General features: G+C 36.3%; 2 protein-coding genes across 2 annotated transcripts in view; both read left to right on the forward strand.

Moving 5' to 3' along the window:
• Positions 1 to 85: 85 nt before the first annotated feature.
• PPP1R3D (protein phosphatase 1 regulatory subunit 3D) lies at positions 86 to 7,996 on the forward strand. The gene is made up of 2 exons (XM_043982479.1): positions 86 to 200; positions 367 to 7,996. The coding sequence occupies exon 2, from the start codon at positions 767 to 769 to the stop codon at positions 1,667 to 1,669; it is 903 nt and encodes a 300-aa protein (XP_043838414.1). The 5' UTR covers positions 86 to 200; positions 367 to 766; the 3' UTR covers positions 1,670 to 7,996.
• Positions 7,997 to 12,054: 4,058 nt separating this feature from the next.
• The window catches only part of SYCP2 (synaptonemal complex protein 2), a 96,855-nt gene continuing 85,402 nt past the window's right edge, over positions 12,055 to 23,507 (forward strand). The window contains exons 1-5 of the mRNA XM_043987779.1: positions 12,055 to 12,078; positions 13,396 to 13,536; positions 16,996 to 17,124; positions 22,970 to 23,074; positions 23,384 to 23,408. Of these exons, the coding sequence (XP_043843714.1) occupies positions 12,055 to 12,078; positions 13,396 to 13,536; positions 16,996 to 17,124; positions 22,970 to 23,074; positions 23,384 to 23,408 (424 nt within the window). The remainder of the gene's footprint in view (positions 12,079 to 13,395; positions 13,537 to 16,995; positions 17,125 to 22,969; positions 23,075 to 23,383; positions 23,409 to 23,507) is intronic.

Genomic DNA, 23,507 nt, shown 5'->3' on the forward strand with positions numbered 1-23,507 from the left:
AGGAGGCTGCAGAAGCATACCAAAAAAAAAAAAAAACAATCTGGGGGGAGGTACCACTGCGGCACGCTGCGGAGGGAGTGGCTGAAGGGGCTTGTCAGTAGTCTTGAAGGAAGGAAGAGAAAAAATTCTGGTAGTGGTTAACAAGGACAACCTTTTATTTTTTTTGACTCAACTTGAGGCTAGTGGAATTGGGGATTCCGGTAAGCGAGCTTGGCGTCACGGAAGGGGTGGGGCAGGGGCTCGGCTCCTAGGGAGCACCTTCTCAAATTGCAATAGTGTATGCTGCACAGCTGATGTGGGTCTGGTGGGTGGGGCAGGGAAATTTACCCTTCCCGTAACCTTTTTTTTTCTTCTTCAATTTAACAGTAGAGGGAAGACCCTATCTCCCCCTCGAATCAGCCAACCCCCCGCCCCCCAACCCTGGCGGCTCCTACGAGCTACTGATACTGAAGGGGGAAGTAAAATCATTCCCTTTTGAAACATCTTTTTAATTGCAACAAACGGAAAAGGACTCGGGCGCTTGTGGCAGCGGGAGATAGAAGGAGGTCCCCAGACAAAAGGGAGTCCCCTGTGGCTTCAGCTCCAGCTGCATTGTGCTACGGTATCGTGACAGCTCTGGTTATTGCAGGAGCTTCTTTAAGGACTCTACCAGACGTGCTGGAAACTGCCTGAGACTGGGTAGTGGGGAGAGGGGGAGGGAGGGAGAGAAGGAGAGAGGGTTGGATTCTAGATTATTCATTTCAATCTCTCCCAGCAACTACCGGACATGTCAAAAGGGCCGGGTTCCCTTGTCCTGGCCCCCTCCCCGTGTTTGCGTCAGTCCGTACCCCGGACTGCCCTGAGAAGCCTCAGCAGCCTCACCGACTTGGACCGGGGCATGTCCCAGGCGCCGAGGCGAGGCAATCCCTTCTCGGCTCCGGGGCCCCAGTCCCACCCACAGAAGTCAGGTTCTTCCAGCTGCGACCCTTGTTTGAGGCCCATTATTCACCGCCGGGCCCGCTCGCTCCCCAGCTCCCCCGAGCGCAGGAAGAAGGCGTCAGGGAACGCGGGGGCCCAGTGCAGACCCGGTTGCAATCGACAGCACCGGGTGCGATTTGCAGATGCGTTGGGTCTGGAGCTGACCCAGGTGAAGGTTTTCAACGTTGGGGAAGACCCGTCGGTCCCACTACATGTTCTTTCGAGGCTATCCATCAATTCCGACCTCTGCTGCAGTAGCCAGGACTTGGAGTTTACCATCCAGTGCCTGGTTCCGGACTTCCCGCAGCCAGCAGACGGCAGCGACTTCTCAACCCGGCTGCAAGGCCAACGGGTCTGCCTGGAGAGAGTCACTACCTCAGACCTTGGCTTAAGCGGCACCGTCCGGGTGCTTAACTTGGCCTTCGAGAAGCAGGTGACTGTACGCTACACCTACAATTGCTGGAGGAGCCAGCAGGAAGCAGGAGCTCTTTGGCGTAGCAGTGATGGGGATTCAGATGTGTTCACTTTCTGCTTCCCTGTACCCCCCTACCTTCTGGGGCTCAGTTCTGTGGTCCAGTTTGCAATTAGATACCGAGTCGGGGGGAATGAATACTGGGACAACAATAAAGGCCAAAACTACAGTCTCAGGTGCCAGACCCATCCTCTCAAAATGCCCCAGGAATGTGAGGAGAGCTGGATCCACTTTATTTGAATTATGATCAAGGCGAATTTTTGATGGGGGTGAAGTTTAACTTTCAGGAAGAGTACTGTAGGGGATATTTAAAAGCCTTGGAGTTTTTGTCAGTCCTGTGAACATCTTGGATATTTCCAGCACATAAATCAGTACTTTACAACATAAGTTAGTACTTAAAAAGGCCCGTTTTATATGGGAGCCACACTTGCAGAAATTACAAGGAAATGTTAAAATAAGAGTGAAGACAGGCCATAATAACAGTTGTCCTTTCTTTTTTTTATCTCATCTAAAATCTAAACCATTTAGCTATTGGAATAGAGTCTGTCTGCAAGGCCTAATTTCAGCAGTTTCCTTTATCCTAAAGCTAGAAACAAACTTGTTCTGGTAAAGTTTTAAAGCATGTGTATGTCATTTAGCAAATTAATTTTTTTAGTTTGGGAGACCAATTCTTACTTTGTAATGTGGTATTTATGAACGTGTAGTCTGGCAGGCACTGCCTTCAGAGATTAGGTTTTGCCAAGTATTTTTGGAAAGGTCATTTCTCTCCTAGATTGTTAGGAGACCTCTGACTTTTGCATGTGCCCTAAATGTGTCCATAGAGCTTAGGCATTGTTAGCATTTCTGATCTTGGTATGTTTTCCTGTAAACAAATGCCTTCCTAAGAACAGGGACATTTAGGACTTTAATAAGCTTAAATAGATTGAGTAGTGTGGTTGTGTTGTGCCAGCTGTAAACAGAATGTATCACTTTCTTTTTGAGTATGAAGAACATCATAGTACCTTGTAGTGTTCTGGACATGTCTCCAATCAAATATGAGGTCATGTTTATTTGTCAATCCAGGGTTTACATTTCTGTAAAAATGGAGGACTATTAATAGTACAGAAGTGTAAACTGAATCACATAACCATTCATGTGTTGTGGTTTCCCCACCCATGTGGGTCTATATTGCACATGGGCAAGAGCCAACAATTTAAAACGTAATCACTTCTGCCAAAATACAAATGTTACAGCAGTTGGCTTTTCTATGTAAAGTATTTCCATTATAGAAGCCTAATAATTATTTGTCTGCATTGTTTTCATGTGTTTTATTGCATTATTCTATTTAGATTTGAAGCTACTTGAACATTTCAAGAAATTTTGCCTTAAATCATTGTGTTTAGGTATCCCTAAATCCAGAATACAGTTTCAGGTGAGAGAGGCTTTTAATATTCCATTTATGAAGTTAAAATGATTTCTTATGTTTGTTCAAATATCAATATTATATCAGTCATCTTTCAGAGTGAAGATATCACATAAATTTACAAGACATTAATCAACAGCAAAAATACTGGTGGTAATAAATCCATAGATGCTTGTTATTTTTTTAAACTGTTTAAACTGTGTGTTTGGCAATACCAGACACCTGTAAATTTTAGCTGTGATCTCTTGTGCCTTCAGAAAATAGAAAATTCTAAATGCCGAATAATTTTTCAGTTTTCTCTCATTTTGTAATTTAAAAAATGGTTAATATACCTCTTCTCCAACCCAGAGATAGCAGGGACAGAACAGTATTTACTAAAACCATACCACAATTATATAAGAATTCATTAGTACAGTAATGACTTCTCACGGTGCTGAGTGGTATCTCTGACAGATAGTGGAACAGATTAGTTGATCAATTGAATAAAATTTCAGATGGAAAATATTGTAACCAACACTGTGATTTAAGTTTTTGAATATTATTTGGGATGTTAAATCAGTAATTTCAAGGTTATTTTTGCATTTTAATCTACTTTGTTTGGCTTATAACTTGTGTTTAAGAATCCAAGGAAACAGCAAGCACTATCTCTTTAACCTCTTGATCTTAGATCACCCAATTATCTCTGTGGAAATCAAGCCTTAGCTGGTTCTTAAAAATTGTGCACTACATTGTCATGCAAGAGAGAGACAGGCCCAGTTGCATTTCCTGTTTTACTGCCCAACTAAGCCAAAGGCCTCTGTGATCCTGGTTTCCCTTGCACTTATCCCTTGCCCAGATCAGGGAGCACAAGACAGTAGTTGGGTGTTTTTTGTATTATTTATTGGTGATTGGCTGCTAAATTTTTTGGCATGTAGCTAAAGGACCACAGAGAATGTGTGAAATTCACCGTCATAAAGTGTTCTATATAAGGAAAGATAAGAAATATCAATATATTTTATTTAAATAGTGCATCTTTAGGGTTTGATGAGATAAGCTCAGGGTGCCTTTAAAATGATCAAGATTTGGAAGGTTTAAAACATGGAATCCATGAACAATTAAAAGATCAAATATGGCTAACTAATCAATAGGGAAGCTATAGAGCACCAAAAGGTCCTTTTAGAACATAAATCAATACTAAATATCAACTGTGTTGTTTAAATATCATACTGGATTGTATAATTAGTGGGTTTTCTCTTTGATCATTTTTAATATGGTTGTTTTTTATTTTTGCACCCTTTTTTCACTTATTAAAAGTTTTAGTATATGCACATGTTGGTTGTTATTTCTAGCAGTATTGGGTGTGTTTTCTTTACCACCTTTGTATATATAACTTTGGTTTAAATTATTTCATACATGGTTTTCACCCTTAAAATGCTTACCTCTATTTTAGCAAAAATGTGCTTATTTTATCCTAAAATTTCAATGGTCTCCTTATAAGTAGTAGTGTAAAGGAAGAATTTTTATTTACTGGAGTAATAATGCTACATTTTCAAAAGAACAATAAGTACTCAAGCCTATTAATATATCTTTTATTATTTGTCAAAGCAGGGATGATGGCCATGAATTCAGAAAAAAAAATTTACACTTACCTTTCTAAAATTACAAAATAGCCATACACAAAGTGTAACTATCACTTTGTCATCTCTGTCTTAGGAAGCTCTTAAAAATTACATAGTTATCAGAAGGTGTGGAATTAATTTTGAAACTAGTGTTTCATTATCTCAACATTTATTAAATATATAGCACATCCCGAAATTTTACTGCAAATGAAATGTATTTAAGTGAGTTAATTAAATTACTTATATACATATAATGTATAATATAAAGTGGCCCAAGTAATTGTCATGTATTAAAATGAAATTCTTTTGGTACTTAGGTGTCATTGGCCCATACTTTTTCTAATAAATTGTTTTAATATATACATTATTTATAATTAGTTCTAGAGGATATAAATATAAGTATTTCATTTAAAATCAGGTTTAAAAATTTAGATTCAGAATAACTATTGGGGGAAATGCAGTTTCATTATTTAAGTCATTAAGAGGTCTTTAAGCACTCCAGTACTGGGTTATATTCTTGAGTCAGATTCTCATTGACTAGCTATATTGACTACACCTTTTGGAATGATAATGAATGACTTTTAAAAATCTGAAATAGTTTGGGGTTCTTATTAAAAATTTCATTAGCACTTTTAGTGTGTGTATGAAGTAAAAGTTTAGTGTTTACTGAAATTTTAGAGATCTGAGTCTGATAATTACACTGAAATACTAATTGAATGGGTTCATCAAAAATTATTATAGCTGCTCATTAATTACAGGGACATAGAATTTTAAAAGTAAAAGATACATCAATGATCCAATCAAATTTCTTCATTTTCACGGCATTCTAAAAATGTAAAATGACTTTCCCTCAGGCATCCTGCTAGTTACTGGCAGAATAAGACTAGACTCCATCCATGTCTCTGAACTACCTCTAAGTCAGATTCTCTTTTTACTACCTCATCCTACATCTCCAATGCTTCATTGGAAAAAACAAACACTATTTTCATGTCTCAGTAGATAATCTATAGTGACAGTAAATCTAGTTACAACTCATTTTCTACAACAACTAATCTATCACAACAAAAATTCTCTGGTCCCAAATGGCATGCTATAGACAGAAGTGAGTTCCCTCATTTCTTTTGGCCAGCCATTATTTAAAAAGGAAAAACAATTCTTTATAGATATTAGGTAACTTTAGGTTAAGATTATTTGTTTGTAATATGTGCAATAGTCTTTATTTTAATTACTATCATTATTATAACTTTACAACTCTTGTTGCTAAAGGGAGGAATAAAGTAGATGGAAAACTTTGGTGAAGTTCATAATGTCTAGAATTGAGGCAGTCTCACCTAAGGATTGATTTCTGGCATTCCTTTTTAGTAGCTGCAGTTGTATTGGGGAATGGAACAACATTGTGCTTCAGTGAAAGGAATACTGGATTTGGAAATCAGATGTCCTGAGTTCCAGTCCTTCATATGACACTTAACTAGAAACATAAGATACAAGCTGATTAATCGCTCTGAGCTTCACTTTCCTCATCTATAAGATGTGGATAGTAATATCTCTTGAGAGTCATGAAAGGAAAGGCCTTTGTAAACTTGTAGATGTTCGTTCTCAAAGTGTGATTTTTTAAAATAGTTTTTTATTTATTTAGAATTTTTATTTTCCCAAATTACATATAGAAACAAATTTTAACATCAATCAAAGTGTGATTTTTAAAAAAAAATAAATGATGGTTTGAAATTTGTGTCAATGGAAAATAGACGTTTTAAACATGTTGATTACTGCTTCTGATGATGATAGTGGTTATTTGATTAGTTCTATATGTACTAGAATTTTAATTAGGAAAAAAATTAAAGCTATTGTGATTAATTTACCTGGATAAAAAAAGATTATTTGTTTGTTTTTAGAATTATTTATAGACTATTATGAAATACCTATACTACTCAATTTTTAGGGTTTAAAAACTAGTTCTTTGTCCTTAATAACGCCTACTTTCCCCAAGTTAGAGGACTACTAAGTACTTTTAAAAGCACAGCTTGTCCTTTTAAGTAATTTCTCATTAAAAAAAATTCAGTTCAAGGATTCACTTCATAAAAATATATTAAGTTCTGTTAAATTAAGAACACTGTGCAAAGAGATAAGAAATAATTCACTTGCAATGTACAGTATAGTTGGGGACAGAGTAAATAAAAGGTATACCAAAAATCTTAATGCAGTTTTGTGAAAGCTTAAAACTAAAACTTTGGGGACATCATGTATAAAATAATGACTATACATGCATTAAAAAAGACAGATGTTATGTGAGGAGAGCTACTAGGGTCTCAGTGGAAGCTTTATGAAGGAGGTGGCCTTTGAGCTGGACTTTAAAAGCTGAATGGGATTTCTGTGTGATAATGAAGGGCAAGAGTGGTAAAGAGGATTCTATTTAAAGCAGGTGCTTGTAACTTTTTTGGAGGGTTAGGAACTCCTTTGTCAGTCTGGTCAAACTCCATTAATTCTTTCTCAGAATAATGTTTTTAAATCATAAAATAAAATACAAAAAAAAACCCCAATTATATTGAAATACAGTTATCAAAACATTTTGAAAAGTTAATAGGCTTCAGATTAAAAACCCTTGTAAAAAAGTAAAGTACTTTTAAAAGGCAATTCCAGCCTTTCTGTGAGATCTATTGGAAGCTTTTATTGAAGGCTGGAATTTTGCAGCTAAGGAAACAGGCCCAAATAAAGTATCTCGGCCAATTTCACATAAGTATTAAGTATCAGTAATTACTCTTCAATATCATATTGTAAACTATTCTGTACAACAAATTATAACAATACAACTATAAACTTGAGGAATACTGTGTTTTAATGGGTTAAAAGTGCAAGTGATAACTTTTTAAAGCATCTGAACCTTACTGATAGTCTTATATTCAAGATATCAAAATTTTTAGGCAGTAGTGACATCTACTGGCTCTTTAATATTTTCACCTTTAAGACCATAGGTGAGGTTTTTCGGATGCTCCTGTGTTGATGACAACAAGCCTCTGAACACTGGAAGGCCTCCTCAGTAATCCATTGTCCCTCAAAAGAGTTCAGCTAAGCTGTACATAATGGAAAAACCAAATGGATGAACAATCCCAATTACCCAAATTATAAATATAGTTAATTGAGTTAGTACATAAATCTTAGATGCTGTAGATGGATGAGCAGGGCCCAGAGTTGAATAGGATAGTGGTCTATATTGTTTAGAAATCTGCTCAGTGCTTTTAATTATCATAAACTTTATTCCCATAGAAAGCCATCATTTTTAATGTCATTATTCTCTTGGTGATTCTATATGGTTGTAAATCGTGTGACATGACTAAATATTCACAATAGCCAACTAGGGAAAAAATGAAAAGATTGGATAGAAATAATCTGTAACATTACTATGACTTTCTTGTGACTAAAAGATGTTTCAGGTGGGCCTCTTAATGTCTGGTTGGAAGAACTGTGAATTGATCTAAATGTTTTGGAAAGAGATTTTTAATTATTCAAGGAAAGTGACTAGAAATGGCTACACCCTTTGGCCCAGATTCCACTGTAATATTAATGACAAAATAAAAGCTATATTACACCAAAATATTTGCAGCAGCAGCATTTCTTTTCTTTTCTTTTTTTCAAGGGGTGGGGGGAGGGGGTAAGCACTAATAGCAAAGTACTGCTCACAATAGCAAATGCTAGTATATTAGGAAATGACTAAACAAACTGTGATATATTAATCTGATGGATATTATTATCCTGGAAGAAATGATGACTGTGATGAATAAAGAGAAGCATGGGAAGACATGATGAACTGATGCAAAGCAAAATAAGCAGAATGAGGAAAACTACACAATGATTACAACAATGTAAATGGAAAGGGCAACAAAGCAACTGGCACAGAATACTGCAAAATTACTATGACCATGTTAGCCTTAAGGAAGAGATATGGGAAGAAACCTCTCCTTGTTCCTTTCCAGGAATGGAGTGAAATCTGTGGATCTCGTCATACACTATATATAACTATACACATAACTATAATATATATCATATATAACACTATATATTTTTATATATGTGTATATATATATATATATATATATATACTACTTATAACTGAAAAGTTTTTCAATGTTGGTTAGTTGTGCTGAACTATTGGGGCAGCTAAGTGGGGCAGAGGATAAAGCACGGGCACTGGATTCAGGAGTACTTGGGTTCAAATCTGGCCTCAGGTACTTGACACTTACTAACTGTGTCACCCTGGACAAGTCACTTAATGTGCAAAAAAAAAAGTTTTGCTGAACTATTTTCTTTCTTTTTTCCTTCTTTATTATTTTTATTTATATTATTTGTTTATAAATGGAGGTGATATAAGAAAAATATACCAAAGTTTATTTAAATAAAACAAAATTCATTTAAATCAGTTTCTACTAAAATATGTAGCATTTGCAACGTGTGTGAGTCATGTAACAAAGGTAGGGATAACAGCCTATAAACTCTTTAGGCATAACAGCTAGGGATTGGCAGAAGCAATATTAGTTAAGACAATTAAAACCATGACTATGACCACAGAAAAACTTCAAATTGTTTTGATTTCATCAATGTTTACTGACCATCTATATTACCCTCATAAGGTTTTAAATATTAAAGGAAGGAAAAACATTGTCACCAGTCAGGAAGCATCACTCAGGAAACATACTAACAGATTTGACAACATTAATCATAGGTAAAATTTACATGGAAGAACTTGCCATCCTTGACATTAAAGGTATAGGTTAAGGAACTAGAATTTTTCAAACTACAGACTAATTATGATTTTGTTGCTGTATTAGCAAATGGCACCGTTTTCTACTGACATGTTAAAGAATTGGAGAATGCCTCCAGCACTGAGGGGCAGAGAATTTTGTAAGAAGGCTCTGTGGAAGGGCATGGAAAAGAATGGCAGAGGATATGACTAGGGCAAAGGTTGAGATCTGTAAAGATGGAATGCCTCTCCCCCCAGACCTGGGGATCACTTATCAGAGGCATCTAAGGCTTTTTATGGGATTGTCTGGAGAGAGGCTTAGAATAAACGGATTGATTATCTGGTGGCTTCTTGGATGTCTTTCGTCCTATGTTCTTTGGTCAGCGGCATTCTGGACGTCGCATTTACTTTGGTGGTATCTAAGAGAAAGCCTTAGTAAGCAGCTGGCTTGGTTTAATTCGCACAAAATCACAGCCGATTAGGGCTGGGCCGGGTCGGCCAGTGGCTTCTCTTCATGTCCCAGAGGAGGAAGCTGGACGCCTGCTTGCCCAGGCTCCCACAGGGGACTAAGGGTCCGAGGTCGGATTGGAAAGGCCGAGAAGCTCTCCTGGGGCTTCGCCCGAGCGCCCTCCCCGTCTACGCCAAGCCAGGCCGCCACAGAGCCCGCTTGGGGGAGGCAGCGAGCACTGGCACGACGAGTTCTAGACCAACCTGGGGTGCGAAGCCACAGCGCCCTTAGGCCCACCCTAAGTGCCCTGGGAGCCTGGAAGCTCCGTGGGGAATGAGGCGTGCGGGGGCGCGGGGGCTTGGACCACGGAGCGAGGAGAGACAGAAGAGCTACCCACCCGGGAGGGGTGGGCGGAGGAATGGAGACAGAGCCACCTTCGACACTCCCCCCCTCATCGTGTACGTGAAGGGTGGGTGGCTTGCCTCCCGCCCTACCCGCAGGTCCGGAGAGGAGGGGGTGGGGGAGTGCATCGCGACTCGGAGGGAGGGAGGCGGGAGGCGGGAGGAGCCGCGCCGAGGGCGAAGGTGATTGGAGGAGGCGTTTCGCGCCTTTTTCTTAGGCGTGAAGCAGCCGCCTGAGGTAGCGCGACTGAGGAGCGCTGGAGACGCGCCCCGGGCGCTGCCGCCTCGACTCTGTACTTGGGGGACGACGCGTCTGGGTGCGGCCGGTTGACGGGTCCGCTTTCCACCTCCCCACTGATTGCCGGAGGTATAGGGTCGATTTGGGGGCCAAAAACCTCCTCTTGGGGGCCCACTGGGAGGCCGGCTTCCCCAACGGCCGAGGCCGCGTTAACCGTCCCCCACCCCCACACCCTGGGGGCGGGGAGGGAGGTAGGTGGAGGCGGCCCGCTTCTGGGCCCGGGGTTGAAGGCGAGCCAGGAGGCCGAGGGGGCTCCCTTACCTGAGGTGGGCCACTTCAGCACCGGCGTCTTCATTGTCGAGGTTGATGCATGCCTCCGTGGTGGGAGCCCTTCCTTCCCCGCGCCCCCTCTCCTCTCCGGAGATGATCGGGGCCGGAGGCGCCGGTCGCTCTTCTTGACCGAGGGGGCAGCAGGGGCCTTCTTGGGGCAGCGTCAGTCCCCCTGGTGGCCCTTTAAAGCCCGAGTTAGAAGGATCATGTTTGGGCCCCGTCGGGAGAAACCTGTGCCTTTCTTTCAGGTTCTCTAGTGTGGGGGACGGGATGGAGTGGGGCGAGGGCCTACCAGGCCATCATGAGGTGATTAACGGTGAGGGGATCTTCGGAATAACTGCGTTTTCGGTCCCGTTTCTGGAGGAGAATCTTAGGATCATAGAAGGGGCCTTAACACCCCGACCAGCCCTCCTCGTTTTACACATGAGGAAATTGAGGCCTAGCGAGGTGAAGGTGACTTGCCCATGGTCACACAGGTAATAAATATGGATGGCAGGATTCAAACCTAGGTCTTTTGACACCAAATCCAAGGTTCTACATGGCACTGCGGCCCCGTTTTTCTAACAATGACAGTTCAGTTTTGCCCCCCTCAGAGAGGGTGGATGCCTAAATCAAGAAAAAACAAGATTTCATCAAATAATGACAAAGCTATAAAGACATAAGACTCGCCCTCCTTTCACACACACACTCCCACTCCCACACTGCAGCACTTGTGACAGGAAATTTTTGTCCCCTTCAACAAATTACCTTTTCTCAGGCCTGATTTTATCTTCAATTGTAGTAACAACTGAAAAGATATTCTAATTACATCTTCTGCTTAGTTTCCTGTTTAATGTTGAGAATTTTTTTGTTAAAAGTAGCCTTTAATAGGTGCTGGATACCAAGAGTTCAGCTGCTCCCCATTTTTACTTAATTTGCTTAATTTTCCTCTGCCTAAAGGTTCAAATTTCTCATTTTGTCTACTGATCTTTCTATATATTTATTATTAATATGCTTCATATTTTATATATTTAATTTGAACTGAGGAGGTGAAAGAATCTTATTTTGGGGCTTTGCCTCCAAAGTCGGATTCTTATACCCAAAAGAAGGAATATAGTATAGTATAGTAGGAATAGTATAGGAGTAGGAGTCAGGAAACCGATTTTAGTTAAGGTAGCTATGTGACGTTATACAATTCACTTTACTTCTCTGGTTTCAGTTTTCCAACATATAAAACGAGGGAGTCAATCTCCAAGGCCCCTTTCATCTCTAAAATTCTTATGTGGTCCAAATAAATGCGAGTGATTTAATTAGTCAACAATAAGACTGAAACTAACACAATTTTGAAGAAAAGCAAAATTGTTTTTGGTTTGGGTATATACCAAATTCTAAAATGTTACACAGACCATAATCATTTGGAGTAGACTTGTGAAAAAAGTTGTATTTATATTTTCTTTCAAATATTTTTACACAGTTTAGTTAACCGAAGTTGCCAAAATGCCAGTAAGACCTGAATTTCAGGTATGTTATAGGTTACAATGAGATTATGTTATGTTTAACGTTAAACTATACTTAGGAAAATTTTTATATTTTTACATGTTTATATACTTATAATAAATATTTCTATAAATTATTATGAAGGGTCGAATATTTTAATATATTTAAATGTCATTTTCAAGTACTTTGCCTTACTTTATGTAATAGTCTTGAAAATTATATTTAATCAATTTATAACTTCCCATTTAGAAATGACCCTGTAATGGAGCCTTTTAAAATGCAAAAAGCATGCCCTGATTGTTACTACAAATATGGATTGATGTACATCAGGTTTTTCAAACAAGAGATGTTTCCATATATTTGAACTTACTGAATTTTTTTTTCAATTAAGTCATATCTAAAGATTGTTTTACATTAAATTAAAAAAAACATATCATGGAACATCAATACCACCACCTAACATTGCTTAGCAACTATTTATATTAAAATTAATTAAAAAATATAAAGTATCCCAACAGTTTTTCAGTTCTTCCACTTAAGTTCCCATCAATATTCTTTCCCTCTTTGCCATTCATTCTAATTCACTTTTCCTCCTATATGGTTGTAGTTAATAAATATTGCATTCTTCTGGTTTGGCTTTGGAGTTTTTTGTTTGCTATATGCAGTTTTCTAATACCGCAATAATTGTGATTAATTTGTAGTTTGTAAAGTTCTAGTTGCTTATGATGGACCTAAATTTAATGTCAAGGATAGCAAATTCTTACATGTAAATTTTATATATAATTAGTGTATAGTCAAATCTGTTAATATGTTTGCTGAGAGATGTTTCCTGACTGATGATGACTTTTCCTTCATTTAATATCTAAAATGTTATGAAGATATTACAGAGGGCCAGTAAACCTTGATGAAATCAAAACAACCAATTTTTTTTCTGTGATCATAGTCATGGTTTTAATTGGCTTAACCAATATTATTTTTTTTAACTTTTGCCTTAAATTGATTAGGTCCAGCATAAAGTTGATTTAGCAACTTGAGAAGAAAAAAAAAACACCCTTAAATCAGTACTAACTGATCTTTTCCCTTCCCTCTGTGAAGAAGTTTTATTACTGGCAAAATAATTTATTCTCTTCATCTATCTTTAATAATTGACATTATAAATCTTAAAGCAGTACACACATATGACTGGGTTATTATCCTTATTAGAACCAATGGTAATCTTTACAAATTCTTTTGAACTTTTCGTAGAAAAAAATCTTCATAAAACTTTGAGTATAAAGAGTAATTGATTTGGTTTGATTTGTAATTTAACCATGTCATAGCACTAATTTATTTCTTTAACAGTTGGAAAAATGCATAGATGATGCTTTAAGAAAAAATGACTTCAAACCTTTAGAACAGTTTCTGCAGATGGAAAACTATGAAGATATCACGCTTAAATGTAGCAAACAGTTTTTCAGCAAGTTGGACAGCCTTATGTGCAAGGTAAATTTTCAATTCTAAAAAAAAAAAAAAAAGATTGGGTGTCACACTGCTGTTAACATGTAACTGATTGGGCAGCTAGGTGGCACAGTGGATAAAGCACTGGCCTTGGATTCAGGAGGACCTGAGTTCAAATCCAGCCTCAGACACTTGACACTTAACTAGCTGTGTGACCCTGGGCAAGTCACTTAACCCTAATTGCCCTACAAAAACAAAGGAAAAAACAAACAAACATGTAACTGTTTAAATGTTCTTGCGGAAACAACTAAGCCATTGTGAGAATTAAAGTGTTTACTTAAAAGTAGCTATTCTAAAACCATCTTTAAAATGGTTGTTGTTTTTAAAATAAAGTGATTTAAATACTTTGGAAATATTTGCTTAACATAAAGTATTTTCAAAGGAAGAAAGCCTGTTTTGGTTCTTCCAAGTAAAATGCAAAATTCTATGTCTGTACAGGATTACCATACTGACCAAATATATTGGTTGAAAATGGTTTAATTAATTGTTTGATATTGAGCATATAAAACTACTGATTGACTTATTTTAAAACTTTTAAACTAGTTTTTATGTAAACAAATACATAAGGTTTAAAACCTTAGGCTGATTTTGTCATTAACATCTTAACCATGATCTTTTTTTATTATATATAAAAAAATTTTCTTCCAATTACTTGCTTCTTCTGCTGCTTCTTTTTTTGTTTTTTTGTTTTTAGTGAGGCAATTGGGGTTAAGTGACTTGCCCAGGTTCACACAGCTAGTAAGTGTTAAGTTTCTGAGGCCGGATTTGAACTCAGGTACTCCTTACTCCAGGGCTGGTGCTCTATCCACTGTGCCATCTAGCTGCCCCTTGTTTCTTCTTCTTAATCAACATTTTTACTTAAAGTTTTAAGTTCCAAATTCTGTCCCTCCCCTCCCCCTTCCCTGAGGTGGTAAGCAATCAGATATAGGTAATACATGTGCAGTCATGTAAAACATTTCCATATTAGTCATTTTGTACAAGAATACTAGAATTTTTAAAAAAAAGAAAGTGAAAAGTAGCATGCTTCAATCTGTATTCAAATAATATCAGTTCTTTCTTTGGAGGTAGATAGTATGCGTCATCATTAGTCCTTTGGGATTGTCATGGATCATTGTATTGCTGAGAATAGCTAAGTCATTCACAATTCTTCATTGTACAATATTGCTGTTACTGTGTATAATAGTTTACTTGTTCTGTTCACTTCACTTTGCATCAGTTCATGTAAGGCTTTCCAGGGTTTTCTGAAATCATCATGCTTTTCATTTCTTATGACATGATAATATTCCTTTACAATCATATACCACAGCTTGTTTGGTCATTCCCAGAATGATGGGCATCCTTTCAATATCTAATTCTTAGTCTTAGAAGAACAGTTTTTATAAAATGAATGATACCTCTTGAGTAATGTTAGATTACCTTCCCCTTCCCCCACCAGCAGACAACCTTGCCTTATATTTTACTTAGAAATAGAGGTAAAGAAAATTTTTTTAATTAAAAAAAAAGAAATAGAGGTCAGCTGTTGTGAACTCCCTTTCCCTCTCCAATTCTATACATCAAATGATTTCACCATTTACCTTCTCCTCCACCCCACATTCCCTTTTCTTTTGGTGCAGTCTCTGAAGAAGAGGTAACTTCTTGCCAAAGTTAACTCCTCTACTTGTGCCCTTGTCCCCTCCCATCACTTACTAGAGCTTGACTCTTTTGTAATTCCCCTTCACACTCTCTAATCTTCAATTTTCAATTTTGACTTCAATATTGGCTCCTTCTCTCATTTGGTTTCTTCTTTGCTGTCTATAGACATGCCCAGAATTCTTCTATCTTTAAACCTTCATTTGACTATACCTTCCCCTCAACCTATCATTTACTATCTCCTCTCTTTCACTATTGAGCTCCTAGGAAAAGCAGTCTACACTCATTGTCTCCTATTCTTTATCTCAACCCCTTGCAATCTGGTTTTCAGCCATATAACTGGAGTAAAACTGCTCTGTCTAGGTTATCAAGGATTTCTTCCAGATATATCTTTTTTCTTTTTGTTTTGTTTTGTTTTGGGGGCAGTGGGGTTTAAGTGACTTGCCCAGGGTCACACAGCTAGTAAGTGTCAAAGTGTCTGAGTCCAGATTTGAACTCAGGTCCTCCTGAATCCAGGGCCGGTGCTTTATCTACTGCACCACCTAGCTGCCCCTCCCAAGGATTTCTTAACTAGCAAATGAATGGCCTTTTCTCAATCCTCATCCTTCTTGAACTCTGCATTAACACTATAGACCACTTCCTTTTCCTAGATACTGCCTTCTCCCTTATTTTTCAAACATTGGTCTTTACTGGTTTTCATACTTGTCTGATCACTCCTCAGTCTCCTTTGGAAGGTCTTCACTGTGATCTGTTCCCTACATATATGTGTATCTCAATCTCAGTTCTGGGACTTAAAAAAAAACCTAAACTCTTAGGGATTGTATCAGTTCCAGTAGATTTATTTATTATCTATTCAGATGTCTACCAAATATACCTATTCGGCTAGTGTTGTCTTTCCAACTACCAGATGGATAGCTCCACTAGGTTACTTCATAGGTATCTCAAATTCAATGTGTCTAAAATGAAATTCATTTTCTTCCCTCCCTCTCCCCCAAACCCTCAAACCCATCTTTCTTCCTAAAGTCCCTCTTTCTTTTGAGGACATCAACATTTTTCTAATCACCAATCTCAATTGATTCCTCACTCTCCCTAACCTGCCTTTTGCAGTCTATTAATTAACAAGTCTTGTTGGTTCTGGTTCCACAATCTCTCTTACATGACCAAAATCTTATTCTAGACTCTTTAAATTCTTGCTTGAACCATTGCAATAATCTCCCAAATTATCCATCTTGCTTTCAGTTACCTCTGTGTTAAAATATGAACTATTTCACATTTAAAACCTTTCACAATCTTAGTCTAACCTATCTTTCTAGACAGATTTCAGTTTACTCCCTGCAGATAAACTATGTTGATATACTAGCTAATCTGACTTTACCCATGCATGGTGTTATCTCCTACCTCTGTGCTCAAGCTATCCCCCATACCTGGAAGGCTCTCCCTGCCTCTTAGAATTGAATCTTTGGATTCAGCTCAGGTTCAACCAACTTTCTACAAGGTTTTCCTTGTACCTCTCATTTATTAGTATTCACACAAAAAATTTACTTTGTATTTCTTCCCTATATCTTATTTTTATCTATGTAAGTGTAGTTTTGTGCCTAATAGAATATAAGTTACTTGAGGGCAGGAGTTGTTTTTGTCTTGCTAATCTAGGATCTAGCACAATCTCTTTTACATAATAAGCAGATAATAAATACTTATTGTTTCTACATCTTGACTGAATGGAATTAATTTTGTACAGTGAAAAATTATTTATTTTACTGAATATCTTTTTGTATATAAAAGGGATATTAACTATTTTGTTTTATTTTGTTTCAGGAACTTAACAAAAAAGATATCCATAATACTTCAACTATTTTAAATTCTCTTGGAAAATATGGCAAAAATATCAGCATATTTGGGGAAGTTGGACTTCTTGTAATGATAAAACAAGGGCTAGTCAAGAAGATAAGTATATTATAAACAAAATATATCTTGGAAGGTTAAATTTCAAGAACAGTCCATTTTTACAATTATTAAGAAAATTGTATCTCTCTTGAAGAACATTCAAATTACTGGTTATTACCTCTAAAATACCTTCCCTTAACTCTTACATTCCTTCTAGAAACATCTTTTATATGTCCTCCATTTCTTTGCTAAATTTCTATTTAAAATATATACATATATACATATACACATATACATGTACACACACACACACACACACACACACACATATATATATACATATACATATATATATATACATATACATATATATACATATATATATACATATATATATATATATATATATATATATATATATATATATATATATATATATATATATACACATACCTACCTGAAGGGCAGCATGGTATAGTACATAGAATTCTGGACTTGAAATCAGGAAGACTTGAATGTTGTCCTCAGGCAAGTCACTTACTCTCTCTCAACCTCAGTTTCCCCATCTGTAAAATGGGAATAATCAATCTACCTCACAGGGTTGTTGTGAGGATGAAGCGAGATATGCAAAAATCATGTAAGCCTGTGTGTACCACATATATATTCTACCATACTTGATTGTAAAATACTTTGTAAAAGTTAGACCTATTACTATATTATTATTTTGTGTTTGCTTCTTCTATTTCCTCAATTCCTTGAGATCTGGCTTGCAACCTATTTCTATTGATGTTACTTTCTTAAATGTTAGCAAAGTCCTGTTAATTACTAAATCTCATGTTCTTTTCTCAATTCCCATCCTCCTTGACCTTTTTTTTTCTTGTATTCAGTTGTGGTACTCATTGTCCATTTCTCCTAGAAATTCCTTTGTTCTAATCCAGTCAATCCAATAAACATTTATTAAATACCTACTATGTGCCAGGCAGGCATTGTGCTAAGCTCTGGGGATACCATTAATTTACAAAAAGATTGTCCCTGCTATCAAGGAGATTACAATCTAATATGTGGAAAAAGCATATAAAAGGAGGTAGGAAAGCAAGGTTAGGAATGGAACTGGTGACATCTTGTTAGAATTGAGACCAGGTATAGCATCAGATGCGGAGTAGACTTCTATGACCCTGCTCTTATCTCCCAGTCTGACTGTTCCTATTTAGTAGCTTTTTCTGTTTCTTTCTTATTTTTCCCAACACCCTAAGTGTGTGTTTCTTCCAAGACGCCTTTTTCTCTCTTTATATTTTTTGCCTTAATAATTTGCTTCAATAATTTTATCTGCTTCTATGGGTTCAATTATCATCCCTTTGCAAATGACTAGCTCTGATGTTCCCTGAGTTCCAGTTCTGTATCTTCAATAATCCTTTAGTCATAGCCTTTCCACAGTGCCAATGGTTCCATATTTCTAAAACTGAATTAATAATTTGATCCTCCTAATTTACCCCCTTTACAAAAAACTCTATTACTCTTTATGGTACTGCCATTATTCTAATTATCAGTCTTGAAACCTGAGTCATCGTTGAGTCTTCCTTTTCCTTCCCTTCCCACATTGAGCTAGTTGTCAAATTCTTTTGCTTCTGCTCTACCTATATATAGTTCATTCCTTTTTCATTCTCTCTTCTCATACTTCCATTTCACTATTTTAGGCCCCCTTCTTTTGTTTTAACAAGGTTTTTATTTTTATGTGCATTTAATTAGATCTCTTTTTTTGTAAAAGCAATACTTCACAGTTTTATATAAAATATTATCTCTCCAATCTAGCCTTCATATAGCTACCAAAACATTCTTAATAACATATGTAAATGAACATGTCACTCCCTCAGCTCAAAAACCTTTAATTAAAATTATGTATATATGGAAGGTAAAAATTCCTTTTACTGGTACTTATGTTTCACCACCATCGTTCCAACCTTATTTTATATTACTGTCCACACAGCTGTTCCTAAGCTTAAAATACTGTCTTTTGCTAACACTGCACTTGCACACACTGCTCCTCATGCTTGGAATGTATTCAGTCCTGACCTATGCCTACAACCTGCTTCAAGCCATAGTTTAGATGTCAAATTTCCATATTCATTCCTTTATTCTGATAATTTCTGAAAGTATCTCTCTCTCTCAAATGTACTTAAAGCACTTTGATTAGATCTCTCCTATCCCCCTTTCATATTCTTATCTTTTATTAAATGTATCTTTGTACCTATTCTTGGAATCATATAAGACAGTATTTTGCTCATAGGATATGCTTAAAAATTATTAATTAAATTGAAAAAAAATTAAAAGTATTTATTAGTAATTCTATTTGTGCCTTTGAGGAAATATAAGAAGAAATATTTTAGTATTTTAACCTACTTGGCTTAGTATGCATGTGTTAAATATATATTGAAAATAGAATAAGGTATATAGTTGTGACTACCCTAGTTCAGGTTCTCATTATTTCTCTCCTGAGCAATTGCAATAACTTTCTTTTGGGGGGGGGGGTTGGGTTTTTTTTGTTTTTTTTTTTTAGTGAGGCAATTGGGGTTAAGTGACTTGCCCAGGGTCACACAGCTAGTAAGTGTTAAGTGTCTAAGGCCGGATTTGAACTCAGGTACTCCTGACTCCAGGGCCAGTGCTTTATCCACTGCACCACCTAGCTGCCCCTTTCAATAACTTTCTAACCCTTTCCCTATCTCCTGTCTTCTTATGGGTTCATTGTTTTTTATCCATTCAGGTTTATCTTCTTAATATACCAGTCTAATCATGTCACTTTGCTATAGCCTACTGAGTAAAGGCTAAACAACTTGGCCTGACATTTCATTTCCTTTATAATCCAGCAACAACCCAGGAGGTACATAAAATAGTAGGGGGGAATACTGCTTCTGAAGTCAGAAGACCTGGGTTCAAATTTTACCTTTTATGTGTACTAACTGTATGATGTTGGGCAAATCAGTTAATAGCTCTGGGCCTCAGTTTCCTCAACTGTAAAATGAGAAGAGTTGGACTGCATAGCTTCTAAAATCCATTTCAACTCTTAATCCATCCTATGATCCTACATTTCTAGTCATATTTACTGACTGATCATTTATCTTCACTACTTGATGCTTTAATCTGAATGAATTGCTCACCATTCCACAGATAGGTTCTAAGCTTTCCTTCCCTTATATCTTGTTTCCAGTGCTTCCATTGTTGGTCCCTCCTTTCTCCTCTGGATGTTCAGCCTTTAAAATCATACTTGTGTTTTAAGCCTCACTTCACATATCACCTTCTACATAAGACAATAAATCTTACTAATGTTCTCTCCATCCAGAAATTATTTTATATTTATCTTTTACATGTTGGATACTCCCAGTAGGTTGTAAGCTTCTTGAAGCCAGCAACAGTTGTTTTGATCTGTGTTTCCCCAGTGCCTGTTATAATGTCTTACACATAGTAGATGCCTAATAAATAGTTGTCCAGTTGACTTGAATTGAACTTTCTCTGATCGCCACCATCTTTTTTTTCTTGCTAGCATTATATTTTATTTTCCAATTACGTGTAAAGATTGTTTTCAATACTCATTTTTGTAAGATTTTGAGTTCCAAATTTTTTTCCCTCACTTTCCTCCCCCTCCCCAAGATGGCAAGTAATCACATGTATGTTGTGTACATATATATATATATATATATGTATATACACATATATATGTATATATATATTATATATATATATATTAGATTGTGGGAAAATGTGTAAAATTAAGAAAATTTTATAATTTTATTTATATTGTAAATTATAAAGTAAAATGAAATTGTGCCATCATGATTCCCTTTTAATTAGTAAGAAGGCAAAAATAATCTAAAATGAAACAAAGTTTCCTTTTAAATTTAGTCCAATGAATATTTGTAGCTGTCTACTATATTCAAGACCCTAAGATACAAAGATAAATGGTGTCCTTACCTTTAAGGGGCTTATAAGTGGAGGGTATCACAAATCTAGAATAAACTAGGTGATAAATGTCATACAAGAGGTAAAAAGTATTTGGGGATTCAAATAGAACTGGTTAAGGAAACTGGGAAGGGCTTCATGGAGGAGGTAAGTCTCAAAATAAGTTTTTGAAGCATGGGCTTCATTGGGCAGATATAGATGGAGATTGTGCATTCCAGAGCAAGCAGCATAATCAAAGACTGGGAGGAGGGAAAGTGTTTAGGATAATGAGTAACATATTTTGCTGGTATTATAGAGTACATTGAAATAGATGATGACTAAGGCTTTTTTCCAAGGGCAGTTAGGTGTTTCAGTGGATAGAGCACTGGGCTTAGACACAGAAAGACTCATCGTCTTGAACTGAAATCTGACCTCAGGCACTTATTAGCTGTGTGACCCTGGGCAAGTCACTTAACCCTGTTTGTCCCAGTTCCTCATTTGTAAAATGAGCTAGAGAAAGGAATGACAAACCACTCCAGTATCGTAGTCAAGAAAATGCCAAGTGGGGTCACCAGGAGTCAGACACAACTGAAAAAATGACTTAACAACAACAAGCAAAGGTCTTTTCCAGTGCTGAGGTTGCTCAAGTTCTGTGAACTGGGAAGATAACTTTATCTTGATATAATTTGTGAAGTGTGGGTATTACCCTAATTTCTGTCAGACTGCTTTGCAGTTTTTGGTGAATAGTGAATTTCTGCCCCATTATCTATAGCCTATGGTTTTATTGGATACTAGAGCCTCACTGTTTTATTTGCTTCTGTATGTTATGTCACTAATTTGTACCACTGATTATTCTCTATGTTCACCAAATCATTTTTATGATTACTCATTGTAGTTTACTTTGGGCTACGTCTACTTCTTCCATTTCCTTTTTTTTTTTTTTTTTTTTGGTGGGGCAATGAGGGTTGAGTGACTTGCTCAGGGTTACACATCTAGTAAGTGTTTTAGGCCAGATTTGAACTTAGGTCCTCTTGAATCCAGAGCCAGTGCTTTATCCACTCTGCCACCTAACTGCCCCTTGCTAGGTCTACTTCTTTCTTCCTTACCCCCATTTTTCATCATTTCCCTTGAGATTCTTGACTTGTTTCTCCAAATGAATTTTGTTATTTTTCTTTATAAAATTCCAAACTCCTTTGGTAGTTTGAAAAAATAAATTTAGGTAATACTTTCATTTTTATTATCTTGGTCCAGCAATTGATATTTTTCCAATTATTTAGGTCTTTATTTCTGTAGGGTGTTTTGTATTTATATTCCTTTGTTTATTGTTCATATCTTGGTAGAGAGACTTTTGAGTATTTTACACATTCTGTAATTTTTTAAATGGAATTTCTCTTTCCATTTCTTCCTGCTAGGCTTTTAAATTTGATAATATAGAGAAATGCTGATAATTTATTTGAATTTATTTTCTATCTTGCTACTTGGATGATGTTGTGTCAATTAATTTTTGTTGCCTCTTTAGCATTCTATAGATATTTATAATAAGCAAAAAGTGATAATTTTGTTTCTTCCTTGCTTCTTTGTAATTCAATTTATTTATATTTTTTTATTGCTATAACTAATATTTTTAGCACTGTATCTGAGAACATGGTGAAAACCGACATCTATGTATTACCTCTGATACTACTAGAAAAGCCCTCTCATTTATCATTATGCATAATGTTGACCCAAGTAAGAAGTTTAAACATTAAAAATATAAGCAGTTTTCCTCCTGGAACAAGGATACCATTAATTTAAGCCAATGTAGGCATTAGGAATTTTTTTTCAGTTTATTTTTGGAAACAGTTGTCCTAAAATACTATAATTTCTTCCTTGGGACTTTTGTATTTTCTTATTAGTAGGTTATATAGTTATATAATGATATGACACATTATTTCATAAAGTGCTTAAAATTAAAATAGATTTTTTTCCCTTTTACATGGTGGCCTGGTTTGAAAAAACCAAAGAGATCATTTTAAGTCACAAGAATGAAAAAGATGAAGCCATGACGAATCTGATAGAAGATTTCTTTGATGTCTTAATGGTAAAAAATAAAATAACCCCCTTTTTAAAAGTAATTTTATAATACTTATAATAATTAAAGCAAATTGTGTACTGTAGACCTTGTGCATTAAAAAATACACTAATATAGGACATAGGATAGCCATTCAATCTAGGTTTTATAAACTATCATATTAAATATAATTAAATACTCATTTTATTTTTAGTTAAAAAATTGTATAATCTACCCAAATTCTCTACTTTTAATAGCATTTTATAAAATAAATTTTGTAATATGAACAATACTAAATATAAAATAGTCAATTACAAATTGATCACTTTTTTCTTTCAGACTGTTCATGATATCAGTTATGAAGGTATGCTAATAGAACAGGATTTAAGTGATGGTATTTGGATAATAATATACTGTTTTAGTTATATTGTGATGAATTAGTAATTTCTAATAGTGCTGCGGT

Source organism: Dromiciops gliroides, chromosome 2, assembly GCF_019393635.1.
Source record: "Dromiciops gliroides isolate mDroGli1 chromosome 2, mDroGli1.pri, whole genome shotgun sequence".
Taxonomy (NCBI): Eukaryota; Metazoa; Chordata; class Mammalia; order Microbiotheria; family Microbiotheriidae; genus Dromiciops; species Dromiciops gliroides.